Source organism: Hyaena hyaena, unplaced genomic scaffold (assembly GCF_003009895.1).
Source record: "Hyaena hyaena isolate Hyena2069 unplaced genomic scaffold, ASM300989v1 scaffold_72, whole genome shotgun sequence".
NCBI classification, from domain to species: Eukaryota; Metazoa; Chordata; class Mammalia; order Carnivora; family Hyaenidae; genus Hyaena; species Hyaena hyaena.
This window is the reverse complement of record NW_024080703.1, coordinates 1,878,620-1,901,712: the sequence shown is the minus strand read 5'-3', so window position 1 is coordinate 1,901,712 and position 23,093 is coordinate 1,878,620. Positions and strand designations below refer to the sequence as shown.

Here is a 23,093-nt window from a genome sequence, read left to right as displayed (position 1 = left end):
TGGAGGGGAGCAGGTGCTCTCCCCGTGAGTGACAACCAGGAAAGCGGCACGCTGGGGTAGTGCAGCCCTGCAGAGCGGCGACTCTTGAATGACAGCTCTGTTTCAGCGCTGTCAGCAACAAGCAGTCATGTTCACTTGTGGGGGGTGCTAGGCTGATGTTTGCACAGCTCATGCGTGGTAAGGTAAGAAAGAAACAAAGTCTTTTGAAAACGGCAACTAATTAAAGCAACTGAAACACACATGCACGTTTGCAGGCATCCACACGCCTATGTGTGCACGCGCTTGGGCTAGCCTCCTTTAGCCATCCCCGCGGGGTTTCGTCACTGTACAGCGTGACAACCTGATAACTACGGGTCATGCAGTTAAGTTATGATGCACGAAACTGGAAAAGATGCTCAGCCCTTGAATGAAGTTGCTCTGAGGAATATTCAACATCAAGGAAGTTCTGATCCGGAGGGAGGAGGCTTCTAAAAGTTGAAGAGCTCCCTTTCCTGATATCCACTTGGTTATAAACAGGTTTTAAGGCAGTTGTTTCTTAAACTTTCCCTCTGCAATCACATTCTTATCAGATTTTTCTCAAAAATAGTTCTAGAGAGATATTTGGTCTACTTATTAACTATAAAGCTATTTATGTAATTTGGCTGCTGGTAAGGATAAACTAGTGTTTCCCTATTGCTTATTCAGCTTGCTTATTTCCATTTGTTTTTCAAGTGATCACCATTGCTACTTTGAAATTTCCCAGTTGGTTCTCCAAATTCAGTTTTCCAAACTCGGATTTCAGATGCTCGATAGCTTAAGCTTTTTGATGCCACCAGAGGGAGCAGTTGCATAAGATGAAATGACGAAAAAAAAAAAGCTCTCTTAGAGTGCAAGTGGCATGGAGTTTTAGGAAATCTTATTCTTAGAGGATTAAAAAAAAGGGGGGGTATTCTCCATAGGCTTCTTTTATATAAATCATGATCTGTTCTGTGGCATTCACGTCCATGTTCCTGAAATGTACACTATTACTGACTGCCCTACATGGCCCTCAGTCAAGGTGGGAGACCAGGGCCATTTTGCTGGAGTTGTAAGAAGGTGGAAGAAATGTATACACCTAGTTAATCAGGAGTGTGTCACCTTCCTCAAATCTTAGGGTGTTTACCGAAATTGTGAGGTGGTCTCCCTGGGGACGAATTATAGTGGAATAATCCAGAGACTCCGGATGCCATCCTGAACCAGGGAGCACCTGCTTATACAAGAGCAGGGTGGGGCCTTCCACTTCCCTTGTCCCCACAAAGACACCACCAGCCATCCCTATCCTCCTTCTTTCCCCAGAGCATCAGAGAGACCAGTGAAGAGGTAGAGAACACTTACAGGTGTAAACATTCCAGGATACACCTCAGGTTTTAGTGTAAGGAGCTCAAGTAACAAATTGGGACATCTCAACAAGTCCCGAGGTGTGTTTAGTGCATTTCCCCGAATGTAGACCAGGCAGTCCTAAGGGCTTGTGTATTTCCTCACAATGATAACTAAAATTTATATACTCACTGTTTTTTAAAGAACTCAAAGCAGTTCAGTCAGTACAGCAGATTTCCCTCTCACACCTCTCTTGCTTTTAGCTGGGCAGGTATCACTTTGCACTTCTCAAGTGGGAAATAATGGATCAAAATAACCTTGCCAATCTGTGCTGGATATCTTTGGCCAAGGCAAGATTAAAAGCCAATACTATTACAGGTTTTAAGTCTTTTCTATTATATTATTATCTCCAAAAGATAAGACTAGGGGTGCCTGGGTGGCTTAGTTGGTTAAGTGTCCAACATCGGCTCAGGTCATGATTTCATGGCTTGTGAGTTCGAGCCCCGCATCAGGCTCTGTGCTGACAGCTAGCTCAGAGCCTGGAGCCTGCTTCGGATTCTGTGTCTCCCTCTCTCTCTGACCCTCTCTGTTCACACTGTCTCTCTCTTTCTCTCAAAAATAAATAAACATTAAAAATTCATTCATTCATTCATTAAAAAGACTAGATTTAGACCCAGGAAAAGGTTAAAGTAAAGGCAGAAACTGGATATGCCTCCCCCAAAGCAATCAGAATGTGTAAAAAGAATTAGTATTCAATTTCATTAGATCTATGCTAATAACACGTCATAATACATGGATTAGAAGATACTCAGGTTTTTTTAGAACACTAAGAATTCTAATAGATTATACAAAGCAAACATGCCTTCACCACTTAGTGAAGGAAATCCTTTAGAAGGATACAATTTCAATTCCTTATCTATTCTAAACTTGGGAGTTTTAAATAAGACTACTAGTGTGGGATATAGGTAAACTATAGACTGCACTTAAAGGGACCGGCAGCGAGCAAGTGTTTCTTCCTGGGGTTCACATTTTGATACATAATTTCTCAGACTTTTTCTGTGCATATTTATGCTTGTGTCAATATTTACATGTATATATATACATACGTATTAATATACTAGTATATATTACTATAGAGCATTGAGCTCCACTTCCTTTTTTTTTGTTTTATTTATTTATTTTAGGAGAGAGAGAGAGAGACAGTGTGAGCAGGGGAAGGTCAGAGAGAGAGGGAGTCACAGACTGAAACAGGCTCCAGGCTCTGAGCTGGCAGTCAGCACAGAGCCCGACGCGGGGCCCGAACCCACGAACCACGAGATCATGACCTGAGCGAAAGTCGGACACTTAACCGACTAAGCCACCCAGGTGCCCTTAGCTCCACTTCCTTTTGTGGGTTTTGGATTCAGTTGGACCTTGGTTCACATGCTATCTTCACCATTTACTAGCCATATGCCTGGGGGAAGTACCTTAACCACCCGTCAATGCTTCCTCCTCTGTAAACTTAGCTCCGAGATAAGATACCGCTGATGAGGCACGCGGTGCCTGCCAGTTGATGTTCAAAAGATTGTTATTCTTCTTGGCCTCTCTGCGAGCCTTTCTGCGAGCTCCTACTCAAACAATCAGCTTCTTGTTCTTAGACTCTATTACTACAAACCCCTCCGTGGCTCTGAATGGCAGTTGGGCCACAGCCACTGCCTGACAGCTGACTTAAGGTGAAAATGAACTCACTCTCAGAGTCCACACTTTCCAGAGCCCTGAAAATTCTCCTTCTTGATGGGAGTTTAGCCTCTCCTTTCTCTCTCTTTCCATTTTTGTTCCCAGCAGTCCTCTGTTTAAGTAGGAAACCAGCTCCTGACTCCCTATGCAACAAGGAGAACTGGGGGGATACCCTCCACGATTTTTCCTCGAAAGCTCTCTAGTTCTAAAGGGGCTTTCTGGAAGCCTCTGACTTGGGGAGATGGCTTTGTATCTTTCAAACTATCTGAACAGCACAACCAGGCTTGGAGTTTTCAAAATAAAACAAAAATCTATTTACATGCTCTTCTAGATAGGAAAATTTTTTCAGTGGGAGATAGGTTATTTTATTCCATTATAAATAAAAATTGAGGACAATTATACTGCTCCTATTTATAACTATTATGGGTTTTCTGGAATATGCCATTGAGCAGAAAAAGGTTGGATTGGCTGATGTTGTGGAGAGATACCCAAGATATACCACCTGTATTTCCTTTATTCTTAACCCAAACTTTTGGAAAGTTATAGTTTTATTTACATATATTAATATTAATTATCCATTGTTTTGAAACTTACAAGTTGTTGAGACTCTTCACATTGATCTAGTTCTTCTTTTAACTCCTTAATAATTCCCTCTCTCTCCTTCAGTCTTTTTAACAAAATACTCATTTTGATAGTTGCTGATTCTTGCAAAAAAGTCTCTTCTTCCACCTCAAAGAATTGCTAGGGATAAAAAGCAGCATTAAAAATCAGACACCGAGTGAACACCATCGGAAACTGTTTTATGTTTTATTTAAGCTACTCTCTTGCAAGTTATTTTTATAACTTGCACACAATTTTCAGTATGTAACTATACATGTATTGAATGATATGCTAAAATGCCATAGAATATATAGCACATTATTATGCTATAAAACACAAAGAATAATGTCGGACTCTAACTGCATCCACCAGGCAAGTACTAACAGTAAACCTCAACTGTAAATTTACATCGTGTTGTGAATGTTCTACTCCAATCTTCCCCTAGAAGAAAGTAGCAAACATTTGAATATGTAACAAGAGAAGTAAACTTGAACGGTGCCACTAAATTCCCCTCGTGGCCTGGTATGGAGATGTGGAGAGAAATCTCATTCTTTTTCTTTTTTTCCACAGAAAAGGTTGGCAGACCATTAATCTAGACAAACGAGGCTTCATTTGAAAAATTAGGAAACTGAGATCAGGGTAGAGGACTATGCAGTACAATGGAATTTTTCTTCTCGGCAAAGCTGTGGAAGTAATCTTCAGGGTCTATGTGCATTATAAAATTATATAATTCTAGCATATCATTCATTTCCCTCTGCATGAAAAAATGTCTATGTTTTCGCTTTTCTTTAAAAAATTGAATAAGCTGGGTTTTTTGGTGTTTTTTTTTGTTGTTGTTTATTTATTTTGAGAGAGAAAGAAAGAGCAGAGGAGAAGTAGAGAGAGAGGAAGACAGAGAATCCCAAGCAGGCTCCGCACTGTCAGCACAGAGCCTGAGGTGGGGCTCAAACTATAGATTATGACCCCAGCTGAAGTCAGACGCTCAACTGACTGAGCCACTCAGGTGCCCCATAAGCTGTTTTTTGTTAACACTAATCAAAAAGAAACTAAATGAAAAATACACTCTCGAATTGGCTTGAAACGAATTTGATTCTTCGTTGACACCATAGATCATACATGGAGATATATTTTAATTTTTAATTAATTAATTAATTCGTTTGACTTTAAGCATTTAATTTTGATTCATTTGATTTTAAGCATTTCCCATGTCATTAACATTTTACATAATTACTGATGGCTCTATAACATTCTGCTCCATAGAAATGCCATAATTTTATATGATCATTATAATATATATTAAGTTTTCCATTATACCAAATCTTTCTACATACATCTCTGTCTGCATATTTGATTTTTTTTTCTTGGCACAGATAGACCCTTAGCAGTAGAATTTCTGGCCAAAGCATATGAAATGTATTCACAGCCTTGACTCATTTTATAAATTTCTTTTCAAAAAGATTGTTCAGTTTATATTCTACCTTGAGGATGAGAATGTCTGCCTTACAACACTCTGAACCACAGTATATTGTCATTTTCTGAGTCTTACTATGACAATGTATGAACGTAGTATTTTATTTTTGAATTAATCACCATGTTTTACTTCTTTATTTTTTGGAAAACATAATCTCTACACCCGATGTGGGGCTTGAACTCACAGCCCCGAGATCAAGAGACACATGCTCCATTGACTGACCCAGCCAGGTGCCCCTTAATCAGCATGTTTTGATTGCCCTTCAAAGTGAATTTTTTTCATATGCTATGAGCTGTTTATGTTTTATGTTTTGAATGTACTTAATTCTAATTAGTATTAGAATTTTCCTGAGAACTCAAAATAGTTTTAGAACGTCCATTTATCAATTTATTAATCAGGGTTGTTGATTAGTTTACCGCTTCCATTTGTGAGCATAGCAGCACCCATTTCTTGACAGCCTGTTTTGGGCACTTAAGGGCTGCCCTGTCTACAGTCAGTAAGAACCTTATCACAAAACCAAACAGGAAAGAAATATTCAAAATGTGAATGCTGTTTCTTATTTCTAGCATAGGGAAATCTCATTTTCAATCCTGTTGTGTAAAATCCTATTGTTCATTTTGGACCCTTTTGAGAATTACAGAATTGTTTTATTGTTATTAGTTGTTCACTGCTCATAGATTTGAGCACATGCATAAACAGGAAATACAGTAAAACCTAATCATACCCGCGAATACACTTAACATTATATTTCAGAGTTTTACAACCTGAAGTTCATATATTCAGAGATTTATAAACTGAAATTGTTCTATAATATATGATGAATGCCAGTCACCTGAGGAGAATAATGTACCATGGTAGAATTAGGAATCAAGCTAGGAACAGAACACTAACATGGCCTCACAGCCCTAATGTAAAAATCAGCACATGCAGATGCAGCACGATGGAAAAGAGTGAAGGCAGAACAATCGGTATGAACAATACCAGCCTTTTTAAAAAATGTTTTCTTTTTTGTTTACTTTTGAAAGGGGGGAGGGGCAGAGAGTGAGAGACAGAGACAGAGACAGAGAACCCAAAGCAGTGTCTGAGCTAATAGCATAGAGCCCAATGTGAGGCTCGAATTCACAAACTGTGAGATCATGACCTGAGCCAAAGTCAGACGCCCAACCGACTAAGCCACCCAGGTCCCCTAATAACACCAGCTTTTTAAATTGAGTGGCTTTCAAGAACAAGATTGGTTGTGTAGAGCAGGATAGCCTGTGTCGGGAGGCCAGCTCTGTTTGTGCCTGTGCCCTGTGCCTCAGTTTAATCATCTGTAAAATGGGATTAATAACAATACCTAAACTGCCATGAGAATTAAATAAGATAATGCGCATAAACCATTTTGAACAGTGTCTACAGCACAATCAGCTCCTTGTAAGTATTGCATCTTAATATTTATTATTGTTCTAACTGTTGTGTCATTCAGACCCAGATACCACTGCTCTGGGAAGCCTCAGCACCCCCATCTGCCCTCCACTACTGTGTTCTTCCTGTATCTTGTCAATGCTCTTCTTGGGTCACTTCATTTATTATTTGTTTATTTGCTCACTACTTTTTATGCTCTGGATATGGTGGATTTATTTTACTTTTATTTTTAAAAATATTTTTTAATGTTTATTTTTGAGGGGGAGAGAGACAGAGTGTGAGCGGGGGAGGGGCAGGGAGGGAGACACAGAGTCCCAAGCAGGCTCCAGGCCCTGAGCTGTCAGCACAGAGCTTGAACTCACAAACCGTGAGATCATGACCTGAGTTGAAGCCGGACACTTAACTGACTGAGCCACCCAGGCATCCCTCTTTTACTTTTAAAAAACACCAAAATAAAGATGCTTCTGACAAGCAGGCCAAGTGGTCTCCTCCATAACCCGCCACAAGCCACCCCAAGATGCTCATTTAAAATCTGCCCCCAGGAACTGGGTGGAGACGCTGTGCAGACTCAGCAGTGAGCCTGCCTCTAGGATAGGGTCAGTTCCCCTGGACTTCAGGGCAGAGAGGGTCACGCAGTTCTTTGTAAGAACAGAAAGTTTCACTTTTTTTAAAAAATATTTTTATTGGGGCGCCTGGGTGGCTTAGTCGGTTAAGCGTCCGACTTTCGCTCAGGTCATGATCTCGCGGTTCATGGGTTCGAGCCCCGCGTCGGGCTCTGTGCTGACTGCCAGCTCAGAGCCTGGAGCCTGTTTCAGTCTGTGACTCCCTCTCTCTCTGACCCTCCCCTGCTCACGCTGTCTCTCTCTCTCTCCTAGAAAATTTATTTCTGAAACAGGCTCCAGGCTCTGAGCTGGCAGTCAGCACAGAGCCAGACGCGGGGCTCGAACCCACGAACCGCGAGATCATGACCTGAGCGAAAGTCGGACGCTTAACCGACTAAGCCACCCAGGCGCCCCCAGAAAGTTTCACTTTTGACATTTCACAAAATAATTGTAAGACCCAAACACTTTGGATTCATTTCTCTTCATCTCCAGGAATGTTTCTGATGTTTGACCAATGTTTATGGAATGAGCTAGACTCACAAGGTGACAAGCGGAAGGCGCTTTTATTTTTCTCCACCGCCCCTCAAATCTGGTCTCCTGTCTCGTGTTTCTTCCCTCTTACAAAAACCCCAGGAAAAATACTCTTGGTTTCTCTTCAGATCGCATAAATCTTTCGCCTTTTACAAAAACCCCAGGAAAGTTCCACTGCTTTTTTTTTTTTTTTAACTCTTAAATAACAACAACAAAACTGGATAGAGGAAAGAAAGATAGGAAGAAAGCAAGAGCCAAGACAAAAAATAAAATGCTCCAAGTCTCATTCCAGCCTAATCTTACCCATCGAGGTTCCTGTCCTCCCCAGCGGCGGCCTCCCTTGGATGTGGCATTCTGTGCTGGAGGAGAGGGCTTGAAACTGGCTTTCTTTGCTGGAACCCAGAGATCTGGTTAACCACCAGTCTAGATGTTGCTGTGAAACTATTTTTTAGGTGCGATTAACATTAACATCGAGAGACTGAGTAAAGCCGATTACCTTCCGTAATGTGGGTTGGCCTCGTCCAATCAGTTGAAGGTCTTCAGAGAAAAGACTGAGTTCCCAGAGGAAGAGGGGATTTTGTCAGCAGACTTTTTTGGACCTGGACTGTCCAAAACCCCAGCTCCTCCCCGAATCTCTGGCCTGCTAGCCTACCTTGCAGATTTCAGACTTGTCAGCCCCCACAGCCATGTGCCCCAATTCCTTAAAATCAACCTCTCTCTTCCTCCCTTTCTCTCTCTACACATTGGTTCTGTTTTTTTCTGGAGAATCCTAATAGACTATCTCATCTAAAGACCATAAATTCCCACCAACACCTTCAATTGCGATCCACTGCCATGGTGTTTATTACAGCCTGTCTCCTTTCCATAGCTTAACCCTTTCTCTGGTGGCGAGAAGGCTGGCTCCCATGATGCTTGAGGCACTGATGCGTTTGCTCAACCCTCCCTTCACGGAACCCATGTCCTGACCACACTGTGCCACCAAGAGCTTGGCTCCGATGCAGGCGATGGGACGGAGACAGCAGAAGCATGTCTTCGGACTTCTAATTCACGATGGCAAGAAAATTTTATTGAGGACTTCCATTCCTCTGGTCTTGCGCAAAGAGTTAATAATTGTATTTTAATTTCTCCTTCAGCATTTGAAAGTGAGAAGAGCCTGTTATTCAAGTCCTTGGCATAACTGTCGGCTTTTTATTATTAGAATGACTTTATGATGTCGTTTGGTCTCATGGGCAAAGCCTCTTGACCGGCAGTTTGGAGCAACACAGCTGGCTGTAACCAGGGGTGAGAAACAGACTGGAAGATGAAGTCTCAGTATTAGATACATAGTCACTTTGCAGCTAAATGTCGATAATGCTCCCTTCTAGCTGGACGCCAAAACTTCAAGGGCGCCAGCATTCTCAAGGACCCCTCCCTCTGCAGAGCAGTGCTTGGTCCTGGGGGGGCAGCATCACAAAGATGGCAGCAGGGCGCTCCTCTCCCCCGAGGCTCAGAAACACGGCCAATAGATCACAGGCTAAAGGGTTAAGATCAATGTGTTAAAAGAAAAAGAAACATCCAGGGAATGTTTTTCTCTCCCCCCACCCTTTTTTTTTTATGGGGAGTGATATCCTCCTCTTGGTTATGACCTTGGAAGAGGAAGTCGGCCCTGCTTTGGTCATCTCCCTCCTTCTCGCCTTCTCTGTGGGGCAAACGCTGCAGGAGCTTATGCTCTGCTCTGGAAGGAAGAGCCCCGCCCAGCCCAGCGCAGACTGTGATGAGAGTCGCGTCTGCCAAATTCTGAGACTTCGCACGCGGCAGCCGCCTCATCAGTAAAGCAGACGATCTCCATCTGTTGGCTCCCTGCCTTTCTTTTTCAACTTGCCCAGAACCTGAGAGGGGAGGAGCGGTATTACTGATCAAGCATACACCCAGCAATAGTCTTTATCTTTCAAGGTGGGAAGTCTAAGCACGTCATGAGAACTGCTCGGAATTCGACAACGATTCTTTGACGTCTTGGAAATAAAGTACTGATTCCTTGGCTTCGCTTCCCTGCATCGCCTCTCACCACTCATTCTCTCCAGTCCTGTCTCACCAAACACCTGCAGCTCCCTGACTTCTGTGCACCTTAATGCCTCTGTTCCATGAAATGGGCCACGTCCCTGATTCCTCTCATCTCCCCCAGGCTTGCCAAAAATTCACCATCCTTCGAGGCTTCGCTCAGAAATCCCCCTGCCCTAAAAATTTTCCTTTTCCTTGCTCCAAACCACTCAGAAGAATTGGGCACCCATCAGGTGAAAACCTCGATTATGGATTGTAATGGCTGAGTGTTCTTTTCTTCCTTCCTTCCTTCCTTCCTTCCTTCCTTCCTTCCTTCCTATCTCTCAGGTCTACTAGATTATGAACAACCTTAGTGCCAGAATTGCTTTTGTCTCTGCTACAAAATCAGACAATGGGTGAATGAATCAATCATTGAGTGAAAGAACATTTTAAGCCCTCAGCATCATGCACAGCCATGATCTAGGACATCTTTACTAAGAACTCATGATCTACTTCCAGGAGCATGACGTAGGTCAAGTTCTTTGGTACCTGTCTTGGTTATATTTGGGCCTTTATTCAATAAACATTTGTTGAACAGCTATGATGTGTCAGACTCTCTGCTAAGTGCAAAGTACAAAGATGAACGCAGCGTAGTCCCCCGGTCCACAGGAACAAAGGATCTAGAGTACAGAACAATCCACAAGTGGGTAATTGTGATACAATTCAGTGTGTCCATTATCAAGGAGAGAAAGATCATTCCAGCAAGAAGGGACACTATGTGAAAATTCCAGGGTGGTGACTAATGACTTGAGATGTGCAGAAGGAGGCAAGTGACTGCAAGTAGCTCAGGATTGTTGGAGGGTAAAGCTTTCCAAGAAGTGGAAGGAGATAAGAGTGAAGAAACGTAAGGGCCGGCACCAGGCTGAGACATTATCTTACAGGTATGGAGAAGACACTGAAGGGTTTCAAACAAGGGCCAGATGTGAAGGGATTTATGTTTTGAAACGCCACTCACTTGTCTGGGCAGATAAAGACCTATGGAGACCAGATGGGATAAGGGGAGAGCCGCCACAGGCCAGGCACACAATGCTGACAGCCTGAGCTAGTTTCGTGGCAAGATCACAGGGATGGATGTAGGAAATAAAAAACTAGAAGAAGGTGACGGCTCACTGAAAATTAGCGTGTATTTTTTATCCATGCTGTGTCACAAACGTACAGTTCTACCACGAACTGAGTGGCTTAAAACACACATGCATTGTCTCACAGTGTCTGCAGGTTAGGAATTCAGGCACAGCTTAAGTGGATCCTCTGTGGAGGGGCTGTGCGGCTGCAATCCTAGTGTCTTGTTGGAGGCTCGACTGGGAAAGGACCTGCTTTCACTTTCTTTCAGGTTGTTGGAAGGATTCACATCCTTGTACCTGGAGGCCTTAGGGCTTCAGTTGCTTGCTGACTGTCAGCCAGAGGTTTTCCCTCCGTTCAAGGCTGCCTGCGGTTATTGACTTCCACGTGTCAGGGCTCCCCAACATGGCCTTTTGCTTCCTCCAAGACAGCAAAGGAGAGAGAGACTCCGTAAGACAGGAGCTACACCTTGTGGGACAAAATCATCCGGGCACCTTTGCTGCTACCGGTTGGAAGCAAGGCCCACAGCCAGCCCTCTCCTAAAGAGACGAGGAGGGTGATCACACAAGGTGGGAACACATGGACTGTGGGTGTCGGGCACAAGAAGTGGCTGCTGGCTTCCCAGCTGGGGATGATACATTACATAGCTTGTGTTGATACATTGTATAGCTTGCCAGGAGGTGAGTCTGCAGGGACTTCATTTTGGAACTCTTTTCTTTCCTTTTAGTTGTTTTGCCATTTCAGCTACACAGTATTCTTTCCCACATCTCCCCAGCATAAAGCTTCTTTCAGGCCATTAGCTGTGCTCCAGCGAAGGCATTCCTCACAATCCAAGGAAAGGCACCCTGCCCTTGGCAGAGGCCGGTCTTGGTTTCATCAGTCAGAGTCCAGAAATTCAGTCCCCTCCAAATACCAACATGTTGGTATTTTATTGCAACATACTGTGATTAGGATTTTTGTTTTTTTAAATCTGAGATAAAAATCAGTTAACACCTGGACAGTATTTGCTGCATTAAAATTTGGGATCTAAAATGAGTGCCCTCATTAGATATGCTTCTTCTTTACTTCTCCCATCTTTAAAAAATTTTTTTTAATGTTTATTCATTTTTGAGAGACAGAGAGAGATGGAGCACAAGCAGGGGAGGGGCAGAGAGAGACGGAGACACGGAATCCGAAGCAGGCTCCAGGCTCTGAGCTGTCAGCACAGACCCCAATGTGGGGTTCAAACCCATGAACTGGGGGGTCATGACCTGAGCTGAAGTCAGGCGCTTAACCGACTGAGCCCCCCAGGTGCCCCATCTACTTCTCCCATGTTTAAGAGGTCCCAGTTCAAAGACTTTTAAAAACAATGTTAACATTTTATCTTTGTAACAAATACACTGTTTTACCACCTTGAAATGGATTTGGGGAATTCTTCATCAAATTTTCATCTCTATATGACAAAGTAATGAAGACAAACCCAAAACGCTTTCCTTGGAAGAAACACTGCTACCTGCTATCCATACAAGGGCCGCAGTTCTGCAAAATGGATTATGAGCTGTTGGCAGTGATCTCTTCCGAGTCAGCGAAGATGATTACGTGATGGTGAAGACGTCTTGGGAAAATACGCAAAGTTCACTTACAGCGATTTTCCATTCTCCCAACTAATGACAATCAGGAAGAGATGTCTGGGAAGGGAGAAAACTGCACAGAAATCTTCTCTGGCAGGGCGCCTGGGTGGCTCAGTCGGTTGAGTGTTGGACTTCTGCTCAGGTTGTGATCTCACAGTTCGTGAGTTCAAGCCCCCCTGTCGGGCTGGGTGCTGGCAGCTCAGAACCTGGAACTTGCTTCAGATTCTGTTTGCCTCTCTCTCTACCCCTCCTTCACTCACAGTTCATCTCTCTCTTCCAAAAATAAATAACATTAAAAAAAAAAAAAAAAAAGAGGGACACCTGGGTGGCTCAGTTGGTTAAAGTGTCTGGCTTCGGCTCAGGTCATGATCTCACAGTTTGTGGGTTCGAGCCCCGCATCGGGCTCAGTGCTGACAGCTAGCTCAGAGCCTGGAGTCTGCTTCTGATTCTGTGTCTCCCCCTCTCTGACCCTTCCCTGCTCACTCTGTCTCAGAAATAAATAAAAACATTTAAAAAAATAATAAAATAAAAAAAGAGAAATCTTCTCTGACTTAATGATAAAACAAGTATCACCTTTCTTTTTTTTAAGATCTCAGCGTTTTTTTTTTTAAAGACTTTGATTACATTTTCTTCTGCCCCATGTTGTAGAGTTTATTTTTTGAGCTAAATTATTTTACCTGCTAAACTATGAGTTTAATGTTTACCTTTTATGCATTTGTGCTTTTATGTGTTGTTTTGTATATGTTCATAACATATATTTATATGTTATATTTATATGTTATAAATAAATATGTATTTAAAATATAGCATATATTCAGTTCACTACTTGAAACATATTTATGAGCGGCAGGGGTGGGTGAAGTGGATAAAGGTAGTCAAAGGGCACAAACTTCCAGCTGTAAGATAAATAAACTCTGGGAACATAATGTATAATGTGAAGACTAGAGTGAACCCTACCTTACAGTATATTTGAAAGTTGTTAAGAGAATAGATCCTGTAAGTTCTCATCACGAGGAAAAAATAGTGTTTGTAACTAGCGAGCTGTATGTTAACTAAACATATCATGGTAATCATTTCGCAATATAGGTAAGTCAGGCTGCTGTGCTGCACGCCTTAAACTTACAGAGAGCTGTATGTCAGTTATAGCTCAAAGAAACTGAAAAAAATCTATGAATTCTAATATATTCTAAAATAAATATTATTCTAATATATTCTAAAATAAATAATATATTCTAAAATAAATATTATTATTTCCATAAAACAAAAATGTTTTATAAAATAAAAATATATAATAAAATATAAAAAAATACAAGCCAGAGGTCAGCTTTAAGCATCTGCCCCCTGTGGCCAGTCATTAGAATAAGGAATGCTAACTTTTCTTTGGGCTCCAAGGATTTAAGTTTTCGCAGAGTCACCAGGACAACACTCCTGGTGTTTTTGGTTTTTTTTTTAATAGTTTATTGTCAAGTTGGTTTCCATATAACACCCAGTGCTCATCCCCACAAGTGCCCTCCTCCATGCCCATCACCACCCTTCCCTTGGTGGTTTTGATTACATATATTATCCCACATGGTATGAGGGTGCTAAGACACCACAGAACATTTTAAGAAGGTGAGCAGGATGCTGAGGAGTCCGGAATTCTCTCCCTGTGAAGATGAGTTAAGGAGCTGGTGACTCGGCCAGAGGGGAGAAGAAGTGACATCGGCGTTTCCTCCAACTGTGTGAGAACAGCTGGAAGAGAAGTTAATTGCATCCACCTTTCCTTCCTGATGCCACTTACAGCTGCACTAAAAAGCAAGTCATTGAAATAAAAACAAATTTACATTTTTCAGGGCACCTGGGCAGCTCAGGTGGTGAAGACCCCAGTCTTCATTTTGGCTCAGGTCTTCATCTCATGGTTTGTGAGACTGAGCCCCACATCAGGCTCCACGCTAAGCATGGGGCCTACTTGGGATTCTCTCTCTCTCCCTCTCTCTGCCCCTCCCTCATGCAGGCACACACGCCAGTTCTCTCTCTCTTTCAAAATAAATAAATACACATTTTCATAACTTTGCATTTTTCTCTAATCCATCTGAATTCAACTCTAGTCTCTTTTGTCTTTCTGTAGAAATATAATAAAGAATGAGGTGCCCAAATCACTCAGTCAGTTAAGCATCTGACTTCGGCCCAGGTCATGATCTCATGGTTTGTCAGTTTGAGCCCTGAGTCAGTTTGAGCTCTGTGCTGACAGCTCGGAGCCTAGAGCCTGCTTCGGATTCTGTGTCTCCCCCTCTCTCTCTGCCCCTCCCCCCTCTCAAAAATAAATAAACATTAAAAAAAAGAAACATAATAAATAACGACACTGCTTGTGAAGCACTTTGCACGGTGCCTGGGCCATAGTAAATAATGTGATACGTGATAACTGCTTTCATTATCATTCATTATTGGCCTGGAGAAAATGAGGATGTCTCCCCAAGCATCATGACTTCTGTTTCCGTGGAGTGACTAAGGCCCACCACCACCACCTGCAGCCCCTGGCCACGTGAGGCTCCCTTAGAGCAGCTGTTAAGCAGGACGGTGGGTGGAGACAAAGCTTATCCGGGGCTCTCTCTACACCCCTGTATCCTTTTCTTGACTGAAACATCTCTCCATGCTCCCTCTTCTCCCCCAAACTCCCCTCAAGGGTCCATTGTCCACCCCAGAGTTTTCTCACAGAAAACAGAACACCCACTACAAGGGTCATGACTTCTTCCTCACTCCTCTGGTGGTAAAGGAGAGGGTGGTGCTTTGATTTGAAGAAATGAAATTCTTTTTGTTTTAAATGTTTATTTATTTAGAGAGGGAGCACGCACTAGGGAGGGAGAAAGAGAGAGGGAGGAGAGAGAATCCCAAGCAGGCTCTGCACTGCCAGCACGGGGCCCGATGCAGGGCTTGAACTCATGAACCGTGAGATCATGACCTGAGCCAAAACCAAGACTTGGTGGCTTACCCGACTGAGCCACCCAGGCACCTGAGGAAATGAAATTCTCACGGTTCTATTTTAAGCACGCTGGGGGTGTGAATGTGTCTAATACTTTTGAACAATACCCTGTCACCCAGAGTTGATCCTGTAGGAAGAGTCCAGCGAGAACATGCCAGCACTCCTCTACATCTTCACAGGGCCTGCTCTGCACAGTTCTGGCCCGGTCACAAGTTACCCTTTGCATAAGAAACATCTGGTGTAGATGGAGAAAAGAATAGAGCTTCATAATTTCTAAAATTCTCCTTAAAAGACCTGACAGACCATCATCTCAAAAAGCATCCAAGTTCACGCAGGAAGGCACAGGAAGTGAGCATATTCTGAACTGGAAAGCCAAAGAATAGATCTTCTGGGCTGAGGGGTCTGAACTGAGAATCACCTCCACCAGGCTGCCAGCCTTCATTTGAACCTCACCTTGATGCTTCTCTGCAAAGAAGCATTTCTTAGGTTGATTCTGACTCTTTGGCCTCACAAAAGTCACAGGACTCGCCTCTTTGCCAGGAGCTACATTCATCCCATGGGGTGTAAGGCTGGTTACTGGCTTTCTTGATGCATTCGTGCCCAAAGAAGTGTCCCCAAACCATTTCTCTCCTTACAGTGTGCACTCAATTCTTCCACCTGGCAAGGCAGAGAAACAATCGATCCCTCCCTCCTCAGGGATGAGGAACAGGATCTACCCCACATGGGCTGCTGTAAAGCGGCCTGATTAATTCAGGCAATACTGTTCCAGGGTCATATAGGAACCCAGCCTCAGGAGTTAGTTCACCGGTTTCATCCTTTCTAGCCTCTTTTTCTTATGTTAACCTTCTCTTGTGTCCTGATCCCCATTTCACTTATATGTACCTAACATCCAATACCCAGTCTCTCTGGCTTTATTAGCCCTTTATTGACCTACTTTTCTGGCGCAATTTTAGTCTTCTCCCACAAACATATTCTATGTTTATTTGCTTGCTCTATGCACTAAGACTATAGGCTAATTACATTTCTACCACCAACCTATCCCAAAAGACAACTAGTCTTATTCTTTCCATCCAGCTGCTCTATCAAGGGATGGAGTCAATAAATTATGCCAATCAAAAAGCCATTATTACACTTAATGATGAGTTATTGATGGATTCCTATCAAATTCAGTAATAACAAAAGAATGATCACTATCTTGATTATTATTTAATATTTCTCATTGTCTGTCTAGTGTAGAAAAGAGATAGATATCTCTGAGAAATACCACTGAGAAATTAAGACATGAATATTATCATTTTCAGTTAGGTATCTGTACATAGGAAATACAAATGAATCAACCAAAACCTGTTAAAATGTCTGGTAAAACTTGAGATTAAGACCTGAAATCATAAAACTGTTAGAAGAAAACATGCAGGAAGCTCCTTGACTCTGGTCTTGGGGATGATTTTTTTGGACTTAACACCAAAAGCAAAGGCAAAATTAAACAGGTGGGACTACATCAAACTAAAACGCTTTTGAATAGCAAAGGAAACCATCAACAAAATGGAAAGGCAGCCTCCTGAATGGGAGAAAAGATTTTCAAATCATGTATCTGACAAGGGGTTACTATCCAAAATATATGAAGAATTCATGTAACTCAGTAGCAAAAACACATCCAATTCAAAAAATGGACGCGGGTTCTAAACAGACATCTTTCCAAAGAAGAAACACAAATGACCAACAGGTACGTGAAACATCACTACTCATCCAGGGAAACGTAAATCAAAACCAAAACGAAATTTCACCTCATATCTGTTAGAATGGCCGGTATCAAAGAGACAAGAAAGAACAAGTGTTGGTGAGGATGTGGAGGAAAGAGAACCCTCATGCACTGCTGGTGGGAATGCAAACTGGTGCAGCGACTCTGGACAACAGTATGGAGGTTCCTCGAAAAATTGAAAATAGAACTACCATATAATCCAGCAATTCCACTTCTGGGTATTTAGCTGAAAGAAACAATACCACAAATCCAAAAAGATATGTGTACTCCATGTTCACTGCACGATTGGTCACAATAGCCAAGACATGGAGACAACCCAAGTGTCCACTGATGTATGAATGGATAAAGAAAATGCAAGGGGCGCCTGAGTGGCTCAGTCGGTTATGCATCCAAATCTTAGTCCAGCTCAGGTCATGATCTCATGGTTCGTGGGTTCGAGCCCTGCATTGGGCTTGCTGCTCTCAGCATGGAGCCTGCTTCGGATCTTCTGTCCCCCTCTTTCTACCCCTCCTCCCACTCATGCTGGCTCTCTCTCTCAAAAATAAACATTAAAAAATTAAAAAGTAAAATGTGATTATATATAATATATATACATATTTATTTATTTAATAAAATACTATTCAGGCATGGGAAAGAATAAAATCTTTCCATCTGCAACCCCATGGATGGACTTTGAGGGCATTACGGTAAGTGAAACAAGCCAGAGAAAGACAAATACCATATGAGCTCACTTACATGTGGGATCTTAAGAAAAGAAAGACAGGAAAAGAAAACTGAACTCATAGATACAGAGAACAGATTGGTGGTTGCCACAGGTGAGGTGTAGGGAGTGGGTGGAATGAGGGAAGGGGGGGTCAAAAGGTACAAACTTCCAGTTATAAAATAAGTAAGTCATGAGGACGTATCGTACAGGACAGTGACTACAGTTAACAATGCTCTATTGTACATTTGAAAGTTGCTAAGAGAAGAAATCTTAAAAGCTCTTGTCACAAGAAAAATACTGTCACGACGAGTGGTGATAGGTGTTAGCGTGACTTACGGTGGTGATCATTTCACGATATACACAAGTCCTGAATCATTAGGTTGCACACCTGAAATTAATATAACGTTATATGCCGAGTATACTTCAACTAAAAAAAAAGAGAGAGAGATCTGATAATTGATAATTCCACATTTGGAAATCTATCAACAAAGTGGTTGGGTACAGTATTTATAAATTCAATGGTTCCACATCAAAACATGTTGGTGAACTGAAAGAAACCAATCACACAACAACACATGCTGTACTCCCATTTACATGGGATGTTCAGAATAGGGACAGGATGTAGGGACAGAAAATAGATTTGCAGTTGCCAGAGGTTTGGAGTGGAGAGGAAGAAAGGGGAAGGGAGGAATAGAGGCTGACTGCTAATGGGTACAATTTTTCTCTTGGAGGTGATAAAAATGTTTTAAAATTAGATTATGGTGATGGCTGCATGACTCTGTAAATATACTAGAAATCAGTGAACTGTATGCCTTAAATGAATCAATTTTATGCTATGTAAATTACGCCTTGGTAAAGCTGATTGGGGTGCCTGGCTGGCTCAGTCAGAGGAATGGCGACTCTTGATTGTGAGTTTGAGCCCCACATTGGGTGTCGTGATTACTTAAAAAAATTAAAAACTTGGGGCGTCTGGGTGGCTTAGTCGGTTAAGCGTCCGACTTTCGCTTAGGTCATGATCTCACGGTTCGTGGGTTCGAGCCCCGCATCGGGCTCTGTGCTGACTGCCAGCTCAGAGCCTGGAGCCTGCTTCAGATTCTGTGTCTCCCTCTCTCTCTGACCCTCCCCTGCTCACGCTGTCTCTCTCTCTCTCCTAGAAATAAATAAAACATTAAAAAATTTTTTTTAAAAATTGAAAACTTAAAAACAAAATCAACAGACTCCATGCATACCAAAATACTCTTAAAATATGACAAAGAGATTCCATATTCTATAGACATAAAACATAATACTTAGGAATAACTTGGTTATATGAGAAAGAGATACAACCTGCACAAATAAAACTGTAAAACTTTATTAAGATACATAAAGTAAGACATAAATGAATCAAGAGATATTCTTGAATAGGAAGACTGAATATCATGTTACAGATTTCTTTCAAAATTCATGAATAATTTTCCACCCAGTTCAATTTTAATAAAAATGCCATGAGAGGCCATTTTGGAGTGGCAGTAAACAAAATTATTTTAAAGTTTACCTGAAGGAATAAAAAAGCAATGGAAAATTTTCTTGTTCATTCAAAAGCTAGTGACAGTCTCCTTGACTTGTGTAAGGGTTTTATAAGCTCCTAAATCCCTTCATTAGAAATCCCTTCATTAAATCCCTATGTGTTTGAAATACCTAGTTTGTTTTCTTATCTGAATCTGAGCTCATACATTTCCAAAACCAAAAATAAGTAAATAAGGTCTAAGTGTTAGAAAAATATGTTCCTGTTTCCGCAAAATAAGGTACTATAATACCACACAAGAGATTGTTTCAAAAGTTAGATTTAAAAACTTGCTCCTTAGCGGAAAAGGGAATGTACCCGTATCCTTAACTGGCCTCCAGAGGGCAGCAGAGTCATTTATACTTAACTAAAGTTACCCCTTAACCAGAGTGTTTAACTTTGGTTGGTGTTTTGTCCAATACTCTTCGGTATTTTCTTATGACTGAGCCTTAACAAACTGGCTGGCCAGGATTAGGAAGACTACTTAGGTCATGGATCAAAGCGATGACAACAAGCCAAAGGGAAGATTCAGATAAGCACTTTTATATCATCAAAATAAATCTTTAATTAGATAAACCAACTGACTACAATTAATACTGTTGCCTAAATACACTTAATCAAGATGTCTTTATGAAAAACTAATGAATATAAAGCATTTGATAATTTCAGGGCTTTCTACTTTTAGAAATACAGGAAGTATATATAAAGAGTGATATTCACTTATTCTGCTATTTTTTTTAAGTTTATTTATTTATTTTTATTAATCTCTTTGCCCAATGTGGGGCTCAAACTCACAACGCCAAGATCAAGAGTCACACGTTCTTCCAACTGAGACAGCCAAGCTCCCCATTATGCCATAGTTTTTGAGCATTTGATACACACTTGAAGTATATCAGTGTCCTAGAAATTGTTGAAGACACAGAAGATTAGGAAAGCATGTTCAAAAGAATCATAGGGTTCTGACTTACTCTCCTACTGTAAACAACAAAAATTTTGGAAAAGATAGGTGAAATGCATCTAGAAGCTGACAAAGTAAGGAATACTTAGGCCGAAAGAAAATGAATACAAAAATCCTGAGAAGTATACAAAACACTGAAGCTGGCATTCACGCTAGGGAATTACTAAACCAGGTGAACATGAACTTCAGTTTACACCTCTGTGCAGGACACAGAAGAGACATCTCATAGGTCCTCCTCAAAGTCGTCATTCCAAATAACAGGACACCACCTCATTAAGATGGAGACACCAAAGGGCCACTCCCTCCGTTTGAGAACAAACCAGAACCACCTTGAACTCTGTACCGCCTCCCACTCAACTAGAAGTGAAATTGCGTCCTGTCTGGAAACTTGGCTCCAAGTGCAGAGAAGGGGGAAAGAAAATCTCTTCTCAGTTTTATAAGCACAAGATGAAAGATGACCTGCACTAATTCATACATCTGGGTGGTCTAAAATGCCTTAAGCAAAAGTCAGATGAAAGGGCTCACAGACCCAGGAATCTCACAAAAGCAAATGCGAATCCTCTCTATAGAAACTACTTGTGTTCTAGGCCTCAAGGAATTCCCAAAGAAATATAAGTTCACAGTCAAAAATCATAAAACCCAGGGGAACCTGGGTGGCTCAGTCGATTGGGCAACCCACTTCAGCTCAAGTCGTGATCTCATGGTCTGTGGGTTTGAGCCCCGTGTCAGGCTGTGTGCTGACAGCTGAGAGCCTGGAGCCTGCTTCAGATTCTGTGTCTCCCTCTCTCTCTGCCCCTCTCTGCCTTGTGTTCTATCAAAAACAAATGAACATTAAAAAATTTTTTTTAAATCATAAAACCCAAAAGTAAATGACATATCACATGTGACAGCCTGTACTTACAGACCCTCCATGATGGAAACGGTGAAACACAGACTATAAACCAAATAAATTTCAATATGTTTAGAGAAATAATGGACTAAAATTATCAGCAAAGAGCAAGGGCCCTAAAAACATAACCAATAATCAAGCCCAGAGTGTCAAATACAATTCCTACTCATAAAAAAAAAACATTATAAATAATATTAAAAACTCGGTGAAATGGATAAAGCAGTATACAAAAAAAGGGGGCTTAAAAATATAGGATTAATAAATAAATCAATAGGATTAAAATTTTTATATGAGAACAATCTACGTTAAGCCTTTATTCCAACATATTTTTAAGTTTAAATCAAATAGACAAGGCCCTAAATAAATATCTCATTATATCTGAATCAAAAGGAATAGAAAACCAGATAGTCTTTTAATCATTAAGGAAATTGAGGAATCCAAAAGATGTCAATAATCAATCTGTCCAGGCCCAGTTGGCTTTTCTGGTAGTTCTATATTGTGTAAATTTTTTTAATGTTTATTCATTTTTTGAGAGAGACAGAGAGAGAGAGAGACAGAGCACAAGTGGGGGAAGAGGAGAGAGAGAGAGAGAGAGCGTGACAGAATCTGAAGCAGGCTCCAGGCTCCGTGCTGTCAGCACAGCTTGAACCCACGAACCACGAGATCATGACCTGAGCAGTGGTAGGATGCTTAACTGAATGGAGACAACATTCTGAACTCATTCTGTGTGGGGCGCCTGGGTGGCTCAGTCCATTAAGCATCTGACTTTGGCTCAGGTTGTGATCTTGTGGTTCGCGGGTTTGAGCCCGGTCTCGGGCTCTGTGCTGACAGCTAGCTCAGAGCCTGGAGCCTGCTTCAGATTCTGTGTCTCCCTCTCTCTGGCCCTTTCCTGCTCACGCTCTCTCTCTCTGACTCTCAAAAATAAATAAAAGACATTAAAAAAATGAACTCATTCTGTGAAGCTAGCATAAGTTTAATTCCAAAACCCAACACAGACAATACAAAAACCAGAAAAGTACAGGTTATTTCACTGGTGAATGTAGATTTAAAATACCCTAAGCAAGGGGCGCCTGGGTGGCTTAGTCGGTTAAGCGTCCGACTTTCGCTTAGGTCATGATCTCGCGGTTCGTGGGTTCGAGCCCCGCATCGGGCTCTGTGCTGACTGCCAGCTCAGAGCCTGGAGCCTGTTTCAGTCTGTGACTCCCTCTCTCTCTGACCCTCCCCTGCTCACGCTGTCTCTCTCTCTCCTAGAAATAAATAAAAACATTAAATAAAATAAAATAAAATACCCTAAGCAAAATATTAATATCCTAACAATGATTTTTTTACCAAAAGACATATCATGGCCAAGCTGGACTTAGACAAATAAAGTAAGGTTGACTTAACACTTAAAAAAATTAATTAAATTAATTTCATCGCATTAATAGATTAAGGGAAAAATCATACAGCCTCGCAGTAGATGCATAAAACCCACATTTTATAAAATTGGAATGTATCCATGAGGTTTTTAATAGTCTCTTTAAAATAGCCTGGTAATATAGAAAGTATTATGTATACTGTTGAAACATTAGATTCATTTCCTATAAGATTAGATATACAATAAGGATGCTTGCTTTTATTAACTTTTATTAACATTGTACTGGCTGCACCACCAGGAAGGAAAAATAAACAAATTAATGAAGAAATGGTGTAAGGATGAAAAATATAGTAACAAATATGTAATTCCTCTCAATGAATATAGCTGTTTATATACAAAGTCCAGAAAACTGTATAAATTATTAAAATTAGTTCAAGAATTTTTTAATGTTTATTTTTGAGAGAGAGAGCAAGAGGTAGATAGAGAGAGAGGGAGACAGGATCTGAAGCAGGCTCTGCGCT

The 23,093-nt window shown here is 41.5% G+C and overlaps 1 protein-coding gene across 1 annotated transcript in view; it reads right to left on the bottom strand.

The window, feature by feature from the left end:
* Positions 1-23,093, bottom strand: part of CUNH10orf67 (chromosome unknown C10orf67 homolog) — a 162,011-nt gene that overhangs the window by 97,615 nt on the left and 41,303 nt on the right. The window contains 1 exon segment of the mRNA XM_039233064.1: positions 3,646-3,792. Within this exon segment, the coding sequence (XP_039088995.1) occupies positions 3,646-3,792 (147 nt within the window).